The sequence below is a fragment of the Lycorma delicatula genome, chromosome 1 (genome assembly GCF_047948215.1).
Source record: "Lycorma delicatula isolate Av1 chromosome 1, ASM4794821v1, whole genome shotgun sequence".
NCBI lineage: Eukaryota > Metazoa > Arthropoda > Insecta > Hemiptera > Fulgoridae > Lycorma > Lycorma delicatula.
In genome coordinates, this window is record NC_134455.1 from 140,663,208 (window position 1) to 140,687,807 (window position 24,600).

The 24,600-nt window shown below is 32.2% G+C and overlaps 1 protein-coding gene across 5 annotated transcripts in view; it reads left to right on the forward strand.

Annotated features, from left to right (window-relative positions):
- The first annotated feature begins 226 nt into the window (after positions 1–226).
- APC4 (anaphase-promoting complex subunit 4) overlaps positions 227–24,600 on the forward strand; it is a 35,678-nt gene continuing 11,304 nt past the window's right edge. Inside the window, exons 1-4 of one of the 5 annotated variants that reach the window (XM_075362637.1) lie at positions 227–361; positions 18,615–18,728; positions 21,065–21,193; positions 23,183–23,328. In XM_075362637.1, the coding sequence (XP_075218752.1) occupies positions 18,623–18,728; positions 21,065–21,193; positions 23,183–23,328 (381 nt within the window). In that variant the 5' untranslated portion in view covers positions 227–361; positions 18,615–18,622. Of the gene's footprint in view, positions 645–8,321; positions 8,521–18,203; positions 18,307–18,614; positions 18,729–21,063; positions 21,194–23,182; positions 23,329–24,600 lie in introns of those variants that run through there. The other 4 variants (XM_075362646.1, XM_075362662.1, XM_075362653.1 and 1 more) reach the window with 4 other exon arrangements.

A 24,600-nucleotide genomic window follows, 5' to 3' on the forward strand; every position in this document is an offset into this window, starting at 1 on the left:
CTCTTTAACTGTCTCCGTCGGACGTTGTACTTCTCATTAGAGTGGAAGGTGTTTTCCATATTAGTAATCATGATCCGAATCCGGGTAAACCTGCGCACGAGATGTAATTAAATAACTGGCTACATATAATTTAATGATAATTCTATCCATTATTATGATCGTACCGAGGCAGATGGTATTAAATTAACACAATCTGTCATTGTTAGGGAAGATCGTAGTTAACATTATCAATAAACGTTTAGTATTTCGATTCAAACCCTCATTATCGTTAGTAACACGATACATAAAAGTATTATCGATATTACACAATTCTTATAAGGAATGATGCTTCATTGTTTGGTTGCTTTGGTCGAATAATAGTGTAAGTGGTTGTTATTATGTACTGTAGTTTTTGCTCTACATATTGCATATGTAAACATAATGTGTAGGAATTGGTATCGTTTATACAGTTTGTATAAATGATGTACTTCGTCGATTTATAACTGATTTGTTTTTATTAACCTCAAAAAATGCTGGCTAAAAAAGTTAACGTGAATGAAAGGGTGTTTGTAACAGGCAATGAATAACATTAGTATTATTGACATTTTGAAGTTTATTTTATAGTTTAGTGTTGTTATATTTATAATTTGGAACTTATTAAAACAGTAAGTATGAATTTAGTATTAGCGGTAGTGCGTTTTTGAATCGTTAAGTCTACCTGTCAAAAATGACAGGTAGTAGAGTGTTTTTTTTCAATTAGTTAATGATTGAGACATTCTCTAATCTCGCTTAACTATAACATTTTTACGACTGAAAATGTAACTTAGCTCTAAATGCAATTGAATATATGTTTCTTGTAAAGAAATGCATGTTTTTGCGAGGAATAATCCTAAGTATTTGGTGTTATTCAGTTTGTGTATTATAGATATACAACCGTCACTGCCCTTGCTTTTCAGAATACCGAGTTTGAATTGTTTCTTATATTTGTAATTCTGAATAATATTATATAATGGTTTTATACATTAAAATATTTGTACACAGAGTGAAAAAATAAATTAAATTTTGTATATATTTGAATGAATACAAACATCGCAATTTTTACAATATTATGTCAACAATATTATTAACTATATGTCTGTAGCACCTTTTTATCACAAATACAGGTCGCAGTGGGTCAGTCATTACAGTACTTCAGGGGTAAGATCATGGATGTCTTGTAGCAAGCCTCTAAAATATGTATTTAGACAAATCTGGGCCAGGTGAGCGATTATTTGCTCTTCAGCTCCACCTCAGTCACATTGTGGGCTTTCCGCAGCTCCCCATTGGGTCAGGCTCTTATTACAGATACTGCGATTTGTGTGATTCCTGTTTATGTTACACCACTGTCTTCTGAGAAGAGTAAATCTTGGTACCTTCAGATTTGATCTGTCACAAGGTTGGAGTTGGTGATATCCAGTGATCCTTTGTGTTGAGGTTGTTTCTGATTGGTGGCTGTTACAGGTGGTTGTCAGGTCTTCAGTCTCAGGTGCTATTTGAGAATATCTATATTGGCATGAGTAGGTAAAGATGGGTTAGCATTATATTTTTCCAACTGTGATTTGAGGGCTAATGGTTTCAGTTATGGTTTGCATAGTCAGGTTCAGATGTGTATCAGCGAGCTTGATGTGGCAGCTATTAATCCAAACAGGAGCACAATATTCTGCGGTTGAATGTACGAGGGCTAGTGCACTGATAATTCGAGTTTTAGCAGCAGCTCCTCAAGACCAGTTTCTGAATCAGGCTGGCTCTACTTTTAACTTTACCTGATAATTTTTCAAGGTGTTGTTTAAAGGTAAATGCTCTGAAAGCATGACACCGAGCTATGTTGGGTGTCAGTTATGTTTCAGTGCAACTCCATCATTGTTAACGGCAAGAGTTTGTTGAGCTTCCATGTTGTTAAGATGGAACGCTGTGAATTCAGTTTTATTTGGATTTGGCTGGAGTCCCCATTTTTTGAAATATTTACTGATTGTACCAAGGTCTTGTGTCAGTACAGCCTCAATTTGGGCTAAGTTCGAGCTTTGAATACAGACTGCAATATCATCTGCATACATGAATTTTCAAGATGTAGTTGGTGGTATATCTGTTATAAATATTAAACAATAGAAATGCCAATGCGGATCCTTGTGGTAGGCCATTTTGTAGGCTGTAAAAAATGCTTGGCTTTCCTTTGTGCTGTACTTGGAAAAGTCTTATCACTCATCATCTCATTCAGTAAATTAAGGAACGATTTGCGAGGAACAAGCTGATACACCTTGAGTAGTAGTTCTTCTTTCCAGGCTGTATCATAAGCTAAACTTAGATCAATAAATGCAGCAGATGTTTTAAGCCTTTGTTAAAATCCTTTGTCTATATAGGTTGTAAGTGAAAGGACCTGATCACAGCAACTTCTTCCTGGCATAAAACCAGCCTGATCCACTAGTATATCATTACTACATTATGGTATTATATCATATGGTATACATTATCATACATTATTATGGTATTCTTTCCAAGATCTTGAAACATATGCTTAAAAGTGCTATTGGTTTGTAGCTTTTGGGTTGAGTGATGCCCTTCCCAGGCTTAAAAAATGGCAATTACTTTACTTTTCTTGAAATTGGTAACTTATCCCTTCGCAGGATATCATTTTAAAGATTTAAAAGCCACCGTTCATGTTTGGCCCGATGTATTTAATAAATTCAAGATATATGTTGTCTACTCCAGCTGCTTTTCTACATTTTTTAAAATGAATTCTTCCATTGTGATATGGTCCATAATGGGGACTTTTATGAATTTAACTAATTGCATACCTCCCTTCTCTTGTGTGTCTTATCAGTAATGATCTTCAATAGGTTCTTAATTCTTTTGGCTATGGCTTCTGGTCTAGGAGTGTTAGTATTAACAATGAGTGTTTTTTGTCTGGTTTCCAGTTTGTGCAATAGATTCTATGCTGTCCTGCTGCTATGCTTAAAGTTGAGGCTCTCCAGCATTTCTTTCCATCTAACTGTTCTATTGTTGTTTAGGGCAACTAGCAATTGCTCGCCTATTGCCTGGTCTCTTGTGCATTAGTTAGCATTGTACAGTTCTTGGCACTTCTCATTCCAACAGGGAATGTAGGATTTTATTACTCCTTGGGGAATATATATTTTGGCAGAACTGATTACTAGAGCAGCAAATCTTTTGCAGTTCTCTATTTTTGATGGGATTCACCTGATGTCAGCCATTAGTTGCATGTTGAATTTATCCCAGTTGGCTTTCTTAAAATTCTATCTAGGTAAGAGAAGAGAACAGTTGACGGGAATTGTTGTGCCTAATGTGGTGGTGACTATCAGTCTGTTGAGAATTTGGAAAATTGGCAAGTACTTGTGCGCCCATGGTTGTAAAACTTAGGTCAGGATTGTAGCCCTTTTTCCATATTGCAGAATAAAATGTGGGTTTCTGTTTAGCAACAAAGAGTAGTTCAAGGTTGCTTCTCTCTGCCCTGTCCGCTAGGTTTACGCCTAGTTTATTGTTGTCATTATATCCCCAATTTGGTGTATGAGTTATAATATATATATATGGGGGGATTATGCCATTAGGCCACTGTGCATTTGGATGTTTATAAATATTGACGATTGTCATTTCTTATATAAAACCATTTATTTGATACTCTATAAGTATATTTGATACCTTCCTTGGAAGTGTATTATATTGACTGTTAGTCCTGTTGAAAATGTATTTATTTTTTAGTAACTATTTCTTTAGTCATATGCTTCTACTAGTTAAAGTATTAAAAATTATTGCATGATTTTTAAAAGAAAAGAAGGTGTTTTGAGAAAGTCGTCTCTTTTTGTACCTGTAACAAACTTGTCCACAAAAACCTGAAATTGTGTGCAGTTATGGGTGCTATTTCAACTTTTTCCACTGAAATGTTTAATTTTATTGGTGTCATTTTATTATTTACAATATTAACTCTCCCAAATCAGTCGCAGCATGAAAATATGGCTGCCCCTTGTCATATTCCTTTTTATCCAAGATGCTTTCCTTCATTTCCATTGTATGTATATCTTTAAAAAACTGTCTTTACATCATAATATTGTTTTATTGTTTTTTTTGTAAATAATGTTTTTTAAAAAGTACTAATTTCATTTTGTCAATCTTCTGAAAATTATTTATGGTAGTACTTAAATGTTATAATGCTAATAAACATGCAACAAGACGGATGTTTGATAAATTCGTTCAAAAATAAAGAAGGTAGAATTTTTCAGGAAATATTTTTACTATTTCAAAACATTGGCTCTATTCAAGTTTATACACTTAGTCCAACAGTGCTCAATTTTTTTAGTTTCATAATTATAGTCTAGTGAGTAGGAGGGATACTGCAGAATTTTGTGGTGTAATTTGAACAATTTTTCCCTTGTAATCTCAGAAGAGTGAGTTAGTGCATTGTCTTGTGGCTTTTTTATTGTTATTTACTTACCTAGATGATCCTGCAAAGGTGTTTAATATTTCCTACATGTTGTTTTTGTCCTCTTCAGAAAGTTGATGTATATGTAAGGAGCATCCCACATAACATTTTCCACCACCTTACCTTCTGATGAAATGGTCTTGGTCTTCTTTGGAGCAAGCTTCTCGAAGTGTAATAACTATTTTGATCAGTCTATTAGTATCAGGCTGGTAGGTAGTTAGCGATTTATACATGTTTCAAAAACTCCTTTCAATTACATTAAAACAGCCTAAATCTGCACTTAGAAATATTTGTTCATTCATACTTATGGTCATGCCACCAAAAGGTAGGCATAGTACCCAACATACAGACAGTTTTAATGTTTGTAGATAACCTTGAAAACATCCTGTTCATTTGAGATGCCTATTATCTTAGTGATGTCGCATTTATTCGTTCTTCTATTCTTTATCACCATATCATGGATTTTTTCAGTATTCTGCAGTTGCAACGACAACTGGTTGCAGAACATTTAGCATCATTTGTGTTCATATGTTTGCTTTGAAAATAACCAAATCACTTGTAAACTGTTTTAATCAATGGAGCTGCCCACCATAATATTTATCCAGCCTGGCTTTAGATTCATATGAGGTTTTGCCTTTCAGAAAGTAATGTTTGACAATCAAACTACATTCTCTTTCATTTATATTTCACAAATTATAATACTTTATCAACTCAGATGACTCCCTGCAACAGAATTATCAATGTATCTAATTATTAATGTACTCTAGTTATGTTTGTAATTATTTTGGAACTGACTGATGTAGATACCAAGTGACTGAATAATGAATAATATAAAATATCTAGATCTATGAGTAATAGTGGATAAAAACCTGAAATGGAATATTTAAAGTATTTACCCAAAGTATGTTTATTTTTCCATATTTATTTAATGTTTCCTAAGCATAAAAATGATTAAAATTCATGGCTTATTAATTTTGTAAATTATGCAACTTATTGTACATTAGAGTTGAAAGCAGTGTAGTATCATCTAGTATGGCTTATCTGTTTGTGAGGAGGCTTTGAATGGTCATTTAGAAGGTTTATTTAAGGTTTATTTATTCAAAATTAAGGGTTCAACCCTTTAATACAAAATTAGGAAACTTTAACAAAAATGAGTTGATAAGACACCATATTAACATATTCATTACATAACAAAATCATTGTAACCATTATAAGTTACATAAACAATTTCATAATGATAAACAAATTACTTAACCAATTATCAAAATATATGGTGCGTTTAAAATACTGTAAATAATAAATCTGAGTATAATATAATGTAAGATAGATGGTGTACAAGGTGTGTGAGAAAAGTAATGAGACTTACTTTACCAAAGGTTTTATTTTTTCAAACAACAATATTATCTCCTTCAAAGTAGTTCCCTTGGGCAGCTATACATCGTATAGCTTTTTTCTTTCTTTTTCCTGTTTAGCCTCCGGTAACTACCGTTTAGATAATTCTTCAGAGGATGAATGAGGATGATATGTATGAGTGTAAATGAAGTGTAGTCTTGCACATTCTCAGTTCGACCATTCCTGTGATGTGTGGTTAATTGAAACCCAACCACCAAAGAACACCGGTATCCACGATCTAGTATTCAAATCCATGTAAAAATATCTGGCTTTACTAGGACTTGAACGCTGTAACTCTCGACTTCCGAATCAGCTGATTTGGGAAGACGCGTTAACCACTAGACCAACCCGGTGGGTTATACATCGTATAGCTACCCACTGTTATTCCCACTCCTGGTAGCAGCGCTGGAAGGCTTCAACTGCTAGGGCTTTTAACTGGTCGGTCACAGTCTTTTGAATGTTCTCCAGAGTTCCAAAGTGACGTCCTTTTAAGACATGTTTCAATTTTGGGAAATGGGAAAAGTCACAAAGACTCAAATCAGGTGACTAGGGGGGTTGAGGAACCAAAGGAATGCGTTTTGAGGTCAAAAATTCCCTGATGGAAATGGCCGTGTGACACGGGGCATTATCATGAAGCATCCACTTCTCTGCAATGCCTGATCTCACATGATCACTTTTCCTGAGCCTGTCAAGGACAGCTTTGTAAAATACATGGTTGACAGTATGTCTTGGAGGAAAAAATTCTTTATGCACAATACCCCTTCTACCAAAAAAGCAAATCAGCTTGATTTTGATCTTTGATCTGCTCATTTGACATTTTTTTCGGTCGAGGAGATGATGGAGTATGCCACTCTTCGCTTTGTTGCTTTGTTTCAGGATCGTACTCAAATATCCAGGACATCACAGGATTGGAGAATTCTTGGTCATTGTCAATCCTCTCGAGAAGATCAATGCACACGTTTCTTCGATTGACCTTCTGTTCTGTTGTGAGGTTTTCAGCACCAGTTTTGCACAAACCTTTTGCATGTCCAAATTGTGTGTCAAAATTTGATGTAGAATGAAAGTGTTTAAATTTAATTGTTCACTCATCATTCTTGTTGTTAAACGATGGTCTGATCTCACAAGAACCCTCACCTGCTTAACATTTTCATCAGATTTTGAAGTTGAAGGTCTCTCTGAGCAAGGTTGATCTTCAGCATGTTCTCGGCCTTCCAAAAATGATTTGTGCCAGCAGAAAACTTGTGCTCTTGATAAGGAATGTTCCCCATAGGACTGTTTCAACTTTTCAAAGGTCGCACTCGCGGATTCCCTAAGTTTAACACAAAACTTGATTGCACAACGGTGCTCTAAATTCCAATGCTCCATTTTTGTAACACACAACAAAAACATAACTTCACTGATTGCGCTGTCAAAATAATGTGTTGGCTGAACGGAATTGAAACTCGTACTGAGTATGTAGAAGGCATGAACAAACTGGTCTAGCACAGACCGGTAGACACAGCATTGCCAGATCGCTCGCAATGTTACCAATCTCATTACTTTTCTCACACTTCTCGTATATTAAAAGTAAACAAATTCATATGTTGCTTATATTCTGTTAATCTTATAAGTGATCTTTACAAAAGTATCCTCGTCTAAGTTAAAAAAGTGAATATTGTGAGAGGGATTAATCAAATTACCAATCTTGATATTGAGGAATTATTGCTCTGTTAATTTTATAGTGTTAAAAAATACATATTTCTGAACATCCTGCTAGGTACATAGAAGCCAATATCACTCAGTAGTGAAAGAGTATCAACCTTACCATTTAGTATTCTATTAAAAAATAATACATCAAAGCATATTCTTCTATTCTCCAGAGCAAAGGGGTACAAGTGACACTTAGATCCCTCTGCCTGTAAATAAAAAACTACTAGCAGAACTGTTGGTTTGTGTACTTGTTGCATGTTGCCTCAGCAGTAAAGTTTTGATTCTTATATTGAGTGGCCTTTTCAACAATGATGATTAACACCGATGAAAGTGATGGTAAGTACTTTTATAAGCCCATTAATATTTATATGTTTCAATATTTACATCACACTGTTAGTTTGTCTTGTTTGAGGTTATGTTTACAATCTACACCTACACTTTTTAATTTGATTGCTTAAAAGATAAGGGTTTTATAATGGTAATTAATTCAAAATAGTGAAGATAAAACTGTAATGCAATTATAGTTTCTATGACATAGCTAATGGAATCTTATCATTAAAAAAAAAAAAAAAAAACTTGTAATAGGCCTAGGCTTACAATGTGAAAGATCTTACTTTTATTAATGCATAAGTGTTACATTTTACTTGGGTTACATGTAATTTCTACAAAACTATAATTTGATAAAGATTTTTAATTAAAAGTTTTTTCAAATAATTATTATTTGATAGCTAATTATGTGATATTTTTTCCGTGGAAGATCATGATGACACCGACAATGACCAGACTTACGAGCCTGGTTACGAACATGAGAGTGAAGATGACGAGGAAGACGAGGAGAGGACTGATGTGGAAAATGATCTAGAAGCTGATAATAGTTTTAGACCACAAAAAAGATTAAGAAGAGAAAAAGAGTGGAAGGGAGCCAAGGCAAAAGATCTTCGCAACAGTGGAAAGGCATACACTGGTAAAGGAGGAAGACTACACACAGAAAGGTCAGTTCAGGCCTACCCCCATAATTGTAGGTATAAATGTAGTGAAAATTTCACAGAAGAAGACAGGAAAGGAATCTTCACCAAGTTTTGGGAAACAAAATCATGGGACTTACAAACCAGCTTCATTAGCTCTTGCATTAAAAATTTGACCCCCAATAAACAGACTGGTGCTCAAAGGAAAAAAAGTACAAGCACTTGTATAATGATGAGGGAGCATAGAGTTTGCAAAGAGTTTTTTTGAAAACTCTTAACATAATTAATAAAAGATTTTTCAATGTTGTTAAAAATAAGACTGAAGATGGTATACCATTACAGGACCAAAGAGGACGCCATAGTCCAGCAAATAAAATTTCTAATGTTCAAAAGGAATTTTTTAAGCGTCATATCAAGTCTTTTCCCAAGTTTACGAGCCATTACTCTAGAAAGTCAAACCTACACCGAAAATATTTGGACCCTTCTTTGAATGTCAATAAAATGTATGAACTATACTGTAGTAAGTGTGTGGAAGACCAAAAGTTTCCAGTTCACCTTCACTAATACAGGAAAGTCTTTAATATTGAGTTCAACTTGAGCTTCCATAAGCTGTACACAGACACATGTACAACATGTGACAAACTGAATGTCACAATCAAAAGTAGTACTGATGAGACCTCAAAAAACAAAGCTATTGTTTTAAAAGAGCTCCATTTAAGAAAGGCAGATGCTGCCAGGGAATCTAAGAATAAGTCAGCAGAAGCTGCTAAATCAGACCCAAGCCAAATTGCCATTTCTTTTGACCTGCAAAAGACTTTGCCCACACCCATGTTAACCTGTATTTATTTATTCATGTCAGTTGTGGACATAAAATTTGGGAGTGCACAACTTAAGCAATAAAACAGCTACAATGTTCATGTGGCCAGAGTGTGTGGGATCTAGAGGCTCAAAGAGATTATATCTTGTCTTTTAAAATATATAAAAGCACTTCCTTCTGTTAAACACTTGGACGCTTTCAGTGACAACGCTGGAGGCCAAAACAAAAACAAAAACATTGTGAAATTTTGGTGTTTCATTGTCATCAACACCCAAATAGAAACAGTAGACCACAAGTTCTTAGTAAGTGGACATTCATTTCTCGAATGTGATCAAGATTTTGCTCTTATTGAGAAATGCAAGAACAATAGCTCTTTTGTTTTTGTACCTCAGGATTGGTATACTCTTGTGTCAAAGGCTAGCCGAAAATTTACCGTTACTGAAATGAGCCAGGAAGATTTTAAATCTATTGATGAAATGTCCAAGCACATGAAAGGTAAAACTGTAAAAGGCATAAGGAAAATGCAATGGCTCCACTTTGAAAAGACATCTCCTCTTATCCTTTACTACAAAGAAACAGTAGATGATGACTTGCCTTTCTGCAACCTATGCTTGAAGCAGACAACTGGCCGACCGCCAACGACAGTTCAGCTCAAACCTTTGTATGAAGGTCCAATCAACATCAAAACATCCAAATACAAGGACCTGCTAGGGCTGTTGCCCTTCACACCACCTATTCATCACGAGTACTACAGGAGCTTGCCTCATGGAGCATCAAGAATTGTAACTCAACCTGCAGGAGATGACACAGATGAGGGTGAAGAGGATGCAGAGGATGAAGATTATGATGATGGTGTGCTTGATTCAGACTATTAGGAGGCTCAGTTAACCTGAAATTTCTAACAATATATATATTTTTTTTTTTTTTTTGTCTTCAGTCATTTGACTGGTTTGATGCAGCTCTCCAAGATTCCCTATCTAGTGCTAGTCGTTTCATTTCAGTATACCCTCTACATCCTACATCCCCAACAATTTGTTTTACATACTCCAAACGTGGCCTGCCTACACAATTTTTCCCTTCTACCTGTCCTTCCAGTATTAAAGCGACTATTCCAGGATGCCTTAGTATGTGGCCTATAAGTCTGTCTCTTCTTTTAACTATATTTTTCCAAATGCTTCTTTCTTCGTCTATTTGCCTCAATACCTCTTCATTTGTCACTTTATCCACCCATCTGATTTTTAACATTCTCCTATAGCACCACATTTCAAAAGCTTCTAATCTTTTCTTCTCAGATACTCCGATTGTCCAAGTTTCACTTCCATATAAAGCGACACTCCAAACATACACTTTCAAAAATCTTTTCCTGACATTTAAATTAATTTTTGATGTAAACAAATTATATTTCTTACTGAAGGCTCGTTTAGCTTGTGCTATTCGGCATTTTATATCGCTCCTGCTTCGTCCATCTTTAGTAATTTTACTTCCCAAATAACAAAATTCTTCTACCTCCATAATCTTTTCTCCTCCTATTTTCACATTCAGCGGTCCATCTTTGTTATTTCTACTACATTTCATTACTTTTGTTTTGTTCTTGTTTATTTTCATGCGATAGTTCTTGCGTAGGACTTCATCTATGCCGTTCATTGTTTCTTCTAAATCCTTTTTACTCTCGGCTAGAATTACTATATCATCAGCAAATCGTAGCATCTTTATCTTTTCACCTTGTACTGTTACTCCGAATCTAAATTGTTCTTTAACATCATTAACTGCTAGTTCCATGTAAAGATTAAAAAGTAACGGAGATAGGGAACATCCTTGTCGGACTCCCTTTCTTATTAGGGCTTCTTTCTTATGTTCTTCAATTGTTATTGTTGCTTTTTGGTTCCTGTACATGTTAGCAATTGTTCTTCTATCTCTGTATTTGAACCCTAATTTTTTTAAAATGCTGAACATTTTATTCCAGTCTACGTTATCGAAAGCCTTTTCTAGGTCTATAAACGCCAAGTATGTTGGTTTGTTTTTCTTTAATCTTCCTTCTACTATTAATCTGAGGCCTAAAATTGCTTCCCTTGTCCCTATACTTTTCCTGAAACCAAATTGGTCTTCTCCTAACACTTCTTCCACTCTCCTCTCAATTCTTCTGTATAAAATTCTAGTTAAGATTTTTGATGCATGACTAGTTAAACTAATTGTTCTGTATTCTTCACATTTATCTGCCCCTGCTTTCTTTGGTATCCTAACTATAACACTTTTTTTGAAGTCTGATGGAAATTCCCCATTTTCATAAATATTACACACCAGTTTGTATAATCTATCAATCGCTTCCTCACCTGCACTGCGCAGTAATTCTACAGGTATTCCGTCTATTCCAGGAGCCTTTCTGCCATTTAAATCTTTTAATGCTCTCTTAAATTCAGATCTCAGTATTGTTTCTCCCATTTCATCCTCCTTAACTTCCTCTTCTTCCTCTATAACACCATTTTCTAATTCATTTCCTCCGTATAACTCTTCAATATATTCCACCCATCTATCGACTTTACCTTTCGTATTATATATTGGTGTACCATCTTTGTTTAACATATTATTAGATTTTAATTTATGTACCCTAAATTTTTCCTTAACTTTCCTGTATGCTCCGTCTATTTTACCAATGTTCATTTCTCTTTCCACTTCTGAACACTTTTCTTTAATCCACTCTTCTTTCACCAGTTTGCACTTCCTGTTTATAGCATTTCTTAATTTCCGATAGTTCCTTTTACTTTCTTCATCACTAGCATTCTTATATTTTCTACGTTCATCCATCAGCTGCAATATATCGTCTGAAACCCAAGGTTTTCTACCGGTTCTCTTTATTCCGCCTAAGTTTGCTTCTGCTGATTTAAGAATTTCCTTTTTAACATTCTCCCATTCTTCTTCTACATTTTCTACCTTATCTTTTTTACTCAGACCTCTTGCGATGTCCTCCTCAAAAATCTTCTTTACCTCCTCTTCCTCAAGCTTCTCTAAATTCCACCGATTCATCTGACACCTTTTCTTCAGGTTTTTAAACCCCAATCTACATTTCATTATCACCAAATTATGGTCGCTATCAATGTCTGCTCCAGGGTAAGTTTTGCAGTCAACGAGTTGATTTCTAAATCTTTGCTTAACCATGATATAATCTATCTGATACCTTCCAATATCGCCTGGCTTTTTCCAAGTGTATATTCTTCTATTATGATTTTTAAATTGGGTGTTGGCAATTACTAAATTATACTTCGTGCAAAATTCTATAAGTCGGTCCCCTCTTTCATTCCTTTTGCCCAGCCCGTATTCACCCACTATATTTCCTTCCTTGCCTTTTCCAATGCTTGCATTCCAATCTCCAACTATTATTAAATTTTCATCTCCTTTTACGTGTTTAATTGCTTCATCAATCTCTTCGTATACACACTCTACCTCATCATCATCATGGGCGCTTGTAGGCATATAGACGTTAACAATCGTTGTCGGTTTAGGTTTTGATTTTATCCTTATTACAATGATTCTATTGCTATGCGTTTTGAAATACTCCACTCTCCTCCCTATCTTCTTGTTCATCACGAAACCTACTCCTGCCTGCCCATTATTTGACGCTGAGTTAATTACTCTAAAATCACCTGACCAAAAGTCGCCTTCCTCTTCCCACCGAACCTCACTAATTCCTACTATATCCACATTTGTCCTACCCATTTCCCTTTTTAAATTCTCTAGCCTACCAACCTTTTTCAAGCTTCTAACATTCCACGCTCCGACTCGTAGAATGTTATTTTTTAATTTTCTGGTGACCCCTTCCTTAGTAGTCCCCACCCGGAGATCCGAACGGGGGACTATTTTACCTCCGGAATATTTTACCAAGGAAGGCGCCTCTGCTATGTGAAAATGCAGAGAGCCACATTTTCTTGGAAAAAAAGCAGCTGTAGTTTTCCATTGCTTTCAGCTGCGCAGTACTCAGAGGACTGAGTGATGTTGATACGGCCGTTTAAGTCGTCCTGACTCACGCCCCCAACAACTACTGAAAGAGCTGCTGCCCTCTTTCAGGAATCATTCCTTAGTCTGGCTCTCAACAGATACCTCTCCGATATGGTTGCACCTTCGGTCCAGCTACTCTGTATCCCTGAGCACTCAAGCCCCCTCACCAACGGCAAGGTCTCATGATTCATAGAGGAGGAATATATATATGTTACTTAAGTTATTACAATGACTTTTGCTTACTGTCTTATTTATACTTGACTAAGTGTTTTTATTATTAAAACCATATTAAAGGCAAAGAGGTCCAAGTAACTTCTTAGCAGCAAACGGGTCTAAGTGGTTGCCAAGCAACGCAAAAATAATACTTTGAGACATGTAGTCTTCATTAAATTTCATAATATTTATACATAAAAACAACTAGACATATCTAGATTCCAAAAATAAATTGGTAAACAGCAAAAGATTATCCGAGAATTTATTATAAACAAGTAACTTTAGACTAGTAAGAAAAATGTAAGAAACGTCACTTGAACCCCTTTGCTTTTCAGGCCCTCAATTATTAGTCAACGTTAGGGCCAAGCTAAAGTTATGTTCATTATAGTCATTGGTTGAACCATGTGATACATATATCTTAAGAAACGATGCTGAATCTTTTCACTTAGCTTAATAATAAAATTATGTTTAGGATTCTGTAATACTGAGCCATATTCTAAGTTAGATATAACTAAGGTGGTATATAAGTATTTGGTGGTATTAGTATTGTTAAAATTCCTAGAAAATTTCATAACAAAGCCAAGGGTGCAATTAACTTACATTGTGGGAGGTAGATGCTCTTTAAAACTTAATGTACAATCCACTATGACACCTAAATCATGAACATTATCTTGAGAAAATAATGTTACATCATTTATAGTCTAATTGCATTGAAGAGGAAACATGTTCTTGTACATGTAATGAAGTAACATTTATTTACATTAAGAGACATAAGATTGAAACTTTGCCATCAATATATTCTGCTTATATCATCTTGTCATTTATTGAAAACCTCAAAAGACTTAATTTGAATAAACAATTTTGAATCATCAGCTTATAATAGTTTACAAGAAGTACAATTTCATATATAAATTAATAAGCAATAGTGGACCAATGTGAGATCCATTTGGAACACCTGATAAAACAGTTATCATATGAAATAAAATAAACTTTGTTTTTTGTTTGTATTTGAACTGCTTAGAATAAAAACTTTTGACTCCATGTATTGAGCCCTATTGCATAAATAACTACAGATCCGCTTCAATATGTTGCCAGACACTAAATTTATACAATTTCAATAAAAAAAAAATATTGTGATTGGCTTTATCGAAGGCTTTACTGAAGTCTGTATATTTTTATAGAAATTTTTAAGAAAAGTTATTTTAACACTAATGGAAACCACTGCCTCACGCATTAGGGGAATTTTATTTTTGTGGCAACACTGTGAGTGTAAGATGCCTGTGTGACTTTAATAGATTGTCTGTTAAAATCTACATGGTCTGTGTGACCAAGCATTTCTACTGGTGTTTTTTCTTGAGGTATAGGTGACCAGGTGTCACATACACCTCGCATCACATATTGCATAACATCACAGGCATCCTAATGCATGGAGTTCAATTCCACCTCCTACTAAGATGAGAATGCCCACTAGAAATATTATTACAACAGGTTTGCCTGGAATTCATGGCTCCGCTAGGGGGTTAGATCACAAACCAAAAAAAAAATTCTATGTATATTAAAAAACTTATACGATAATGCAGTCAAACAAATTTTGATGCGATGTACGAATGAAAGATGTGAATGAAGTGACAGAATTCTTAGTCAGTACTATACTTGAAATTATACATAATAAAAAATAATAATAATGTTCCTAGAAAGACATGAGTTACTTACGAACTAATAAAATGATGTAATGTTAAAAACGATTATACAAGCTATGGAAAAAAAAATAGAAAATGAAACGGTAAAAAACTCATATAATAAATACACTAAAAGATTAAATTCATTGTTAATAATACCAAAAATGAGATACAAAGAGTCTAAACTGAATGAGTGTAAAACTTATCTAAATAAAATGAAATGTTGTCAACAGTAAAATTGGCAGAGGTAAAAAATTCAGTAGGTAGTTTTGTTTTATAATGGATGAAACTAATAACAAGGAACATTTAACTGAAGTAGCTAGAATATTAAATTATTTCAATCATTATTTTGGAAATGTAGGAAAAGTTACAGCAGAATCCATTAAACAAATATCCAGTTGTACAACATTGAAAAATCATCTGTTTGTTTAATAATAACAGTTTCACAATTTTTTCCGGTAGTAGTTAAACTGTTTAACAATAATTTAACAACTTTTTCCTGTAATAGTTATGTTACACGAAAAAAAGCGATAATTTTGGCTAAAGTCAACAATGAAAAAACAAAAAAAAACATATTTATATATCAGTACTTCGTTTCAATTTGTTATCACTTAAACTCAAAAGTATTAAAAAAAAATTGGAAAAGTGGGTTAGAACACTAAATGAAAATGAGTTGTTTTTGAAATAGAGAGAAATTTAATTATTCAGAAAAATGAAAACAATAAATTTAGTTATTAAGTTTAGTATATTTAGTAAATTAATGTAAAATTTTTTATGTAATGGTTGTTGCATTTTTTCCAGGCTGCATACAGATGCTTAAGGATCTCGGCAAGGTTCAGGGTGTAGTTATGTAATTATGTATTGTATCTTTTTCCGTAACCTGGTAATATCAATAAATAAATATATGTACAACCTCTATAGTAAAGTGGTAGCATCCCTGTCTTTCATCTCGATAGTTCTGATTAGTACAACATAAAGTATTAATTACAGTAGCATGCAAATTAATCTTAACACAGATGTTATAATAAAAAGTAACTGTATTTAGAAAAAAGATCATACCTGTACAATTTATGAATAAACAAATTTAATTAAATTAAGGATTTGATTAAACAATTTAATTTATGAATTATATTTAATTTTTTTTAGTGTTTGGTGTTAGTGATTTTTTAATTCATGGTCTAGAAGAGATTATTTGAATAGTTTGTCTTTATGTTAAAATTTATTATTTTTTTCCCTATCCCTTTTTTGTATTCTAAATAATTGATCTGTATATTAATTAATTTTTTATTTATAATTATCTCATACTTTTTTATAATTGATACATTGTCTTTTGTGTTTTGTTGCTTGAGAATTTGAATTTGTGTAGTTTTTATTTCTGTTTATTTTTTTATCTAGGTTTTATATTATTTGTTTTCAATTTTTATTATTTTTTATTTTATTTTGGATTTTATTGCTGTTGATGTTTTTGATTTTTTAAACTAATAAAATGCTCTCCTTTAATCACTTCACATACACAATTTGGCATCAATTCAATAAGTATGTTTCACTTTTTTTTTTATTTCTTCATCAGAAAACCATTCCGATATTATTGCTTTAATAAGGTTAATCATTAACATTTAATTTTTTACAACAAATATATTGCGTGTTCGGGTGATGATAATATGAAAATGTTTTTGCCCCATAACAAATAAAAAATTTAAAAAACTGATACAATTCATGTTTGAGTCTTTTTTTGACTATTGTCTCATTGTTTGAAAAATTTTTTCAATTTTTTTTGGCAGTATGGCATCGCACAAAATCTTGTTGGAACACTCCATTCCCTTGGTGGAGTTTGTTTTAAGTTGTGTCATACCACCTTTTCCTTCAAAATCTTGATACATCCATTCAACTTATCATCTATCTACTGTAAGTAATGAACTAGGACCCTTCAAATGTGAAACAGCTCCAAAATATTTTTGTGGGGATATTTAATTGATTGTTGGATATGAGCCAGTGATATATTTTCATCTGTTGCTTTTCTAACATAAAAATGTGACATGTCGAAAAACATAATATTTGTCCAGTCTTCTTTGGTCCAGTTAGCATGTGCTTTGGCCCACAAGAGCCGTTTTTTTTTTTTTTCACATTGGTGTTAAAAGCTGCTTTAGAGCTGGCCGATGGGCTTTCAGTTCAGCTGCAAGCAGTTGGTACCTTACAGTTGCTATGTGTAAATTTGTTTCACTGGTTATTAATTCTCTATTTAAGTCCGCAGCAGATGATTTTGTATCAAGTTTACTTTTTCTCACAATTATAAATTCTTTTCTGGAGTTGTTTTTCTTTTACAGCCACATTTGCCTTTCTTTTGAGGTGAAGAGGAACCAGTTTCTTTAAATTATTTTAAAATAACATTCACTGTTCCTAGTCCAGCACTACACTCAGAAGCTATTTGTTATTGTGTCATATTTGTATGCTCAGAAAGAGAAACAATTTTTGAATGCTTTTTTGGCATTATGTACATGATTATATAATGGATTTTAAGACAAGAAGAACAAAAAATTTGAACATATGATTATGTAATAAAAAATGAAATAAACTTTCATAAAACATTATTTATAACATGAAAATTGCTAAATAACCAAATAACAATAACCTTGCTTTACACAGATGATTCAAAGAATGTGTATGGTCAGAAGTGTAGTCGCAACATAAAAATAAACAAAAAAAATTCCTTTGATCGAATTAATTTGACCCTACTGTATTTGAAATAATGATTGGAACTATGTGAAGATAATAAATAAATAAAATTGGTACAAACTGAAATATTAGATTTTGAAATTATAAGTTACTAAATATTTAAGTTCACATTGCATGTGTTAAAAATCCAGCTTTACCTAATTTGTATTATTTAAAAATGATAAACTTAAAGCTCCAATGTATAATGCTGAGACAATATAATACAAAGTAAAGTTGATAAAAACAACATATCATAAAACAGATCAATTGCACTACTCTACTGCAAATGATAAGTTTTCTTAACCACTTACATACAAGTGCCATTTGCAACACCATTGATAAAGAAGCATAATAGTAATAAAGAGCAATTTTTATGGAAACATATTTTCATATGTTTAGAAGGTTAGTTGTTTTTAAAATTTATACATAATGTTTAAAAGTATTATTCTTTATAATAAGATAGAAGTATTATGTGTGATAGCAGGCGTTGGGCTTACAAGAAAAATTGCCATATAGTACTGCGTAAATAGCCCTGTTGGGTTGTTATTTTGAAAAAGATTAGATTTTTTTATCATGTCCCATTTTGAAAATTTTTGTATAATTTCCATGATGCTAGATGACACCATATAAACACAATCTCTCTGTTGGTTATTTTTTATATGGTTATTATTTTCTATAATCTTTTTTTTTATGGTTTTTTTTTTTTTTAGGTGAAAACATGTTGAATGCAATGAGGCAACTTGAAGAACGTCATGTTGCTACCAAAGTGGAGTTAATGGTTTGGTGCAACAAAATGGATCTGCTGGCTCTATCCAATGTTAGAGGTAAGGATTTACTTTTTACAAAGTAAAATCAATTTTAATCTATTTGAAAAAATATTTTTCATGTTTAAAGAAAAAATTAATTGTTATTTTACTGTTTTAAAATTGTTGATCATCATCTCACACTTTTAATGTCATTTTACTCCTGTGAAAATTTTTTTTTTTGTTTTTCTATGATTTAATTATATTTTTTTCTTTTTTCCTTGTAACTGAAATGAAATTTGTAAGTTTCTGATTATTACTGTGTTAAATTTACATGTTGTTAATTTATTAAAATTCCACATGTTGCATCATCTAACTGTAATGGCTCGTTTGTTGCTTCTAGATGGTAAAGGTGTTTTATGAAATATTTATAAATGTGATTAATATAGTTTTGTTTGGATAATAAAAATACTTTATACATTAAAAGTAATGTATTAACCCCGTGTGTCTCAACATGTGGGGCACGCCTCCCTAGGGGGGGCACAAACATATCAAAAAGAAAATATTATTAAAAAATTTATTAATTTACTGAAAGGAAAGCAAAACAAAATACATTTTGACATAAAAAATAATAAAATACAATGTATTTACACAATGTATTTAATAATTAACTTATCAATACAAAATTAAAAACAAGTTTAATAATTATTGGTGACTCCCTTGGGCTTGTCTTGCACAGCAAAGTTTTTTGAAGGAAGGTTTAGTATTAGAAATAGACACGAGTTCTTTTTATATATTAGCTGAGATCTATATTTTGTCTTCAAAGCAGCCTGGAAAATCCAGTTTTGCAAAGGTAGGATGTTGAAAATGGTAATAGTATACGAAATGCTCATGTTTTCAGTGCAGAAAACTCATCATCCACCCCTGCCCAAAATTCAAAGAGTGATTTATTACTAAATTCTTGATTTTGCCACTTGCCATGAAGTCTATGAAGGTTTCTTTTCGGCAGTTAAGAGCCCTTCAAGAGTATTTTGAAATGGATCCCTAACCTATTCGTAACTTGCTACCAAATTGTTGTCAGCAAGAAAATACTTTTTAAAATTCTTTGCCAGCATGGCTAAAATGATTTTCAATGGTTACAAAAAAACTTTCACTTGTTGTTCTTCAGCCTTGTAAGTTTTAATACATTCATCCACATTTGCAAATATTTCTAGGTTTTTTGCTTTAAATTTCTGCTCCTCAATTCTAATTTTCTACATTATCTTTATCACTTGTATCCAACATAAGTGTATTTGTACCTTGGAGTAGAAGATTAAAGGTATTTAATTTCTTGAATGGGGCCAAGTAGCTCAATTCAATCACAAATAAACCATCTCGAAACTTCTCAACTTCCAGTCGATTTTCTTCTTCTAGAAAAATGGCAATTTCATCTCTTAATTCATAAATACGTTGCAAATATTTCCCATGTGATAACCATCTTGTTTCGCAATAAAGCAATAATGCTGAATGTACTGTACCTTATAGAGCAAAAAATCTAAAAATGTTTGCAAATGTGGATGAATGTATTAAAACTTACAAGGCTGAAGAACATGTGAAAGTTTTTTTGTAACCATTGAAAATCATTTTAGCCATGCTGGCAAAGAATTTTAAAAAGTATTTTCTTTCCGGCAACAGGTTTATGCCCAGTTACATCCTCATCCTTTATGTTTAGAGACTAATTTGTAGTGTGTGAAAAATTCCAATCCTTATTTGAGCCTAAATTCTAGATGAAAGGCAGCAAATATAGCACTCCACCATGGAATCTGGTAGAATGTGTGTACAACAATAATAATTATTATTTCATATTATTTATTGAGGGGGGATGCAGAGAGGGTTAGTGGTTGTCTTTCTGCATGGAAAGTTGACAATTCAGTGACTGATTAGATCAGTTATTTTTTAACATTACTGGCTTCTTGATATTGTCCCTTAACCACCATTCATTTTCTTAGTTTCTAATTAACTACACAGCGTAATCTGATGTTTTAGGTATATAACAAGTTGCAATTATTATTACTCTTTCTCTACTAATAAGTTATTTAGATGCCTCTTGGCCCAACTAAATGAAGCTGCACTACATTTGTGAATACTTCCAGAATATTGTTCAAATTAGCCAAACATTCAATCATTTTTGACTGAATTTTTGAAAGGTTTTTGTTTTGGCTTTCTTAAAATTTCGCCCCAAATATTCTTAGCTATAAATGAAGCAATACATTTGCTGTGACAGAATATATCCTTAGTCTTTATTTACCCCCTTACCTCCTGGCAAGTACTTACTCCTGGCAAGTAGGCTTTTATTTTGTTTATTACACCAAAATAAAAATTACAAAATTTTCTACTTTACATTCTTTTATTAAAATCTTTTCCATTTATTTTTTTAGGTGAAGTGGCTTTACATCGTTTAAATTGGCAGAAGGTATGGTCTCTACCACCTCCTGCTGAAGGTGTTACAGTTAAGGGTATTGCTTGGAGACCTGATGGAAAAGTGATTGCTATTGCTTATAGTACAAGTAAGGCCGTATTTTATGATGTTGTTTTATTTGACTAATTTATGTAACATAATGTGATTTAATGTTCTCTTTAACTGTAACTACTTATGCTTAACAGCCACTAGTGATAATGTTATAGTGTTTGTAGTAATACGTTGTAGTGTTTGTATTTGGGTCAGTTAATCAAACAAGTGTTTGTATATTTTTTTAAGGCCTTGTAAGGTCTTTCTTCTTTTTTTGCCTTGGCCTTGGAATATAAGTCTCTTTTCTAAAACAGTTTTAGGTTATTTTTTAAAAAATATATAAAACATACCAAGTTAATTTTAACATTATTGTGCAGTATGTTGTTTATGTTAACCTGACATGTCCTATCAAAAGTTTTAATTGTTTCAAGAATTAAGTAATAGTATTTTAATGAAAGAAAAAAGTATCTTGAAGTTTACAAAACGATGAGAAAACATATATCATTTTGTTAGGGAATGATAAAGTAGAATCATATTTGGATTTATTCTTTAAACAGAATTTATTCCATATCTTTTATTAAGGCTATGCATCCTAATAAAACATGTGAAATCAAGCCTTTACTAGTTGACAATCATAAAAAATGCATTTTAAAAATGATACAAAATGAGATATAATGTGCAATGTGTTAATGTATTATTTTGTATACAAATCAGTGTTTAAACTTAAAGATTTTCATTCAATATAAAATGAAATTGAATGTGTTTGAAATAATGTTTCGGGGTAATGAAATAACCCAATAATATTCTTGTATAAGCAGTATTTTTTTATTTTATAGAAATTGGTTTGCCTGTAAAAAACCCTTCCTTATTGTTTTATTATTTGTATTTATTCAAATAGATATTATTAATAGTATATTTTTATTGTGTGTAAGTAATTTATCTTATTTAAAAAAATTCCTAATTAATTATATTTTATGTTCTACCCAAATGTTTAGACGCTATCCAAATTTTCTTAAAATTAATTTATAAAAAATAAATAAATTTGCATAAAAATTATTGGCTTCATCTCATTCAGTCAGAGGTATCATGATTTATCATTTATTGTGTAACTGGAAACACTAAGTTATCTTTTGTTAGGGTGCTCATTATCCTCCTCCAGTTCGGTCAGATTCTCTTCAGTGTTGCTGTTGGCCCTTAAGCTTCAATTTCAAATTCAGAAACAGAAGGAAGGCACTTAATATGATATCTGGAGAGTAGGGATGACAAAATGTGGGAACTAGTAAACAAAAAAAATTTATATAAAATAAGTGATGTGTGAATGAGGAGATTGACCATCTTATCATCATCATCATCTATTGACCTAAGCATGATGATGAATTTCTTCAGCCATTCTGCCAAGTTTGAAGCATAATTTAATGCAAATGCTATTTTTAATTTACTATAGAATTATAAAATTACATAAACACACTGTTACAAAGTTAGATAAAACAAAAATTATAGTTCCCAATTGCTGACTAAAAATAAGTGCCAATGTTAGTATCTAATGACACAGCTGTAATGTAACCAGTTCACATGCTAATTTAAATTTCAGTAATTTTTAAGTAGGGGCTAATAAAGAATTCATTACTTTAAATGTGTATCTTTCAAAATTTGTAGAAAAGGAAAACTGTATGATATTTAGTTAGAGGTTCCTGAAAACGGTGTTACATTTGTTCACCCTAATTTACATTTGTTCTACCCTTGTGTAGTATAATTATCTTTATTGCTTAGTATAAAATTTCTTTAACAATGAGAGAAGGTGAAAATTTTAGTGGTTTCTTAAAAATTATCTTAACATTTATACCTTAGTATGTATATGCCTACTGTTTTACTCCTTATTGCAAAGATAAATACAAATTTTTGGAATTTATTAATTCAGAATAAATTATTTATTATTTGCTAGATTATGTTAATAAATATTTTTTCTTTATACTTTCTATTATGTCTTAGTGATAAAATTTCTGTTTATCATTTATTTAACTGCGCTTAAGTGAATTTTCACTTTTAGATGAAGTTATGCTAGTAGATGTTGAGAACAAACAGATAATTCATAAATCATTTACTCAGATGGAGTCTGAAGTTACATGTTTATATTGGGTTCAAGAGAAAGAAACTCAGGATTCCACGGGTAATACTTCAGCAGCTTCTGGACAGGTATTTTTTCTTGATTATTCTAATATATTGATTGTCATAAGCAGTTTTTTTAGACATTCTCTAGAGCAAATGTAGTACTGTGAGGGTGAGAAATTAAACAACTGCTGTTAGTTATAATAACAAGAACCATTATTAGTTTTCTGTTGGGCAAGAGTTTTCCATACAAGATGTGGTCAGAACACAATATTTAAATACGTATTTGTAGGCAGTGGCTCCTGTATAACAAATTTCATTCCTCATTTAACATACTTCTGTTGTATTCAGTTGAGATCATTGAATTTGGTTTCTGTTCTAATAGTGTTTATATTAGAAGTTATTTCATGCATTGTTAGTTAAAATTAGTGAATAATAATTCTTTTCTATAATTTTAGCCATATTGTTCATGTTAATATTGATCATTTTTGTATTTACTTTATTCCGAGAAAGGTAAAAATGGACTTGTAGAGAACAACTTGTATATATAACTGGTTGTATTTTCAAAAAGGGTGAATATTTTTGTTGTGTGATTATCTTAGCATCTTCTTTTCTTTTTTTATTTCTTAAGCCTTTTGAAACAGAATTTTTTCTTATTAATTAGAAGTTCTTTTAGTTCCTGTTTTAGAAATTGAATAATTGGAGTAAAAATCATTATAAATGCAATTAATACTATGATCAAGTTTATTCAGAATTATACTGTATAAAATCCCCTTAGATTTTTGTTAAGTTCTTGTCTATGATGACCAACGATTACATTAATTAAAAGTTTTTTTGACTAACTAAACCAAACTGTAATAAAATCACTGTTGTATGAGATCTATGTGGAAGAAAATAACCATTCACACAATCTTACTATACAGCTGACCTTTGTATATATATTCCTATTCAGCTGGTCTCAGTCACATGTCTTGTTGCAAATCTTCGTCTGTCCGAGTTCTCGTTAACACTTAAATTGTTTTTGTGAGTTTAAGGGAATAGAGACCATGGCCTGTGTAAAGTGAGATCTGTTATTCAATGTTTTAATACAAGAAATATATGACTGCAATATTCACCATAAAATCAAGGACATTTACAGCCATATGAGTGCAAATCCACAGGATTAGGCTAGTAGTTAAACTTGTCATCGAAAATCAGCTAATTTTGAAGTCGAGAGTTCTAAGGTTCAAATCCTAGTAAAGGCAATTATTTTTGTACAGATTTATACTAGATCATGGATACCATTGTTCTTTGATGACTGGGTTTCAATTAACCACACATCTCAGGAATGGCTGACCTGAGACTGTACAAGACCACACT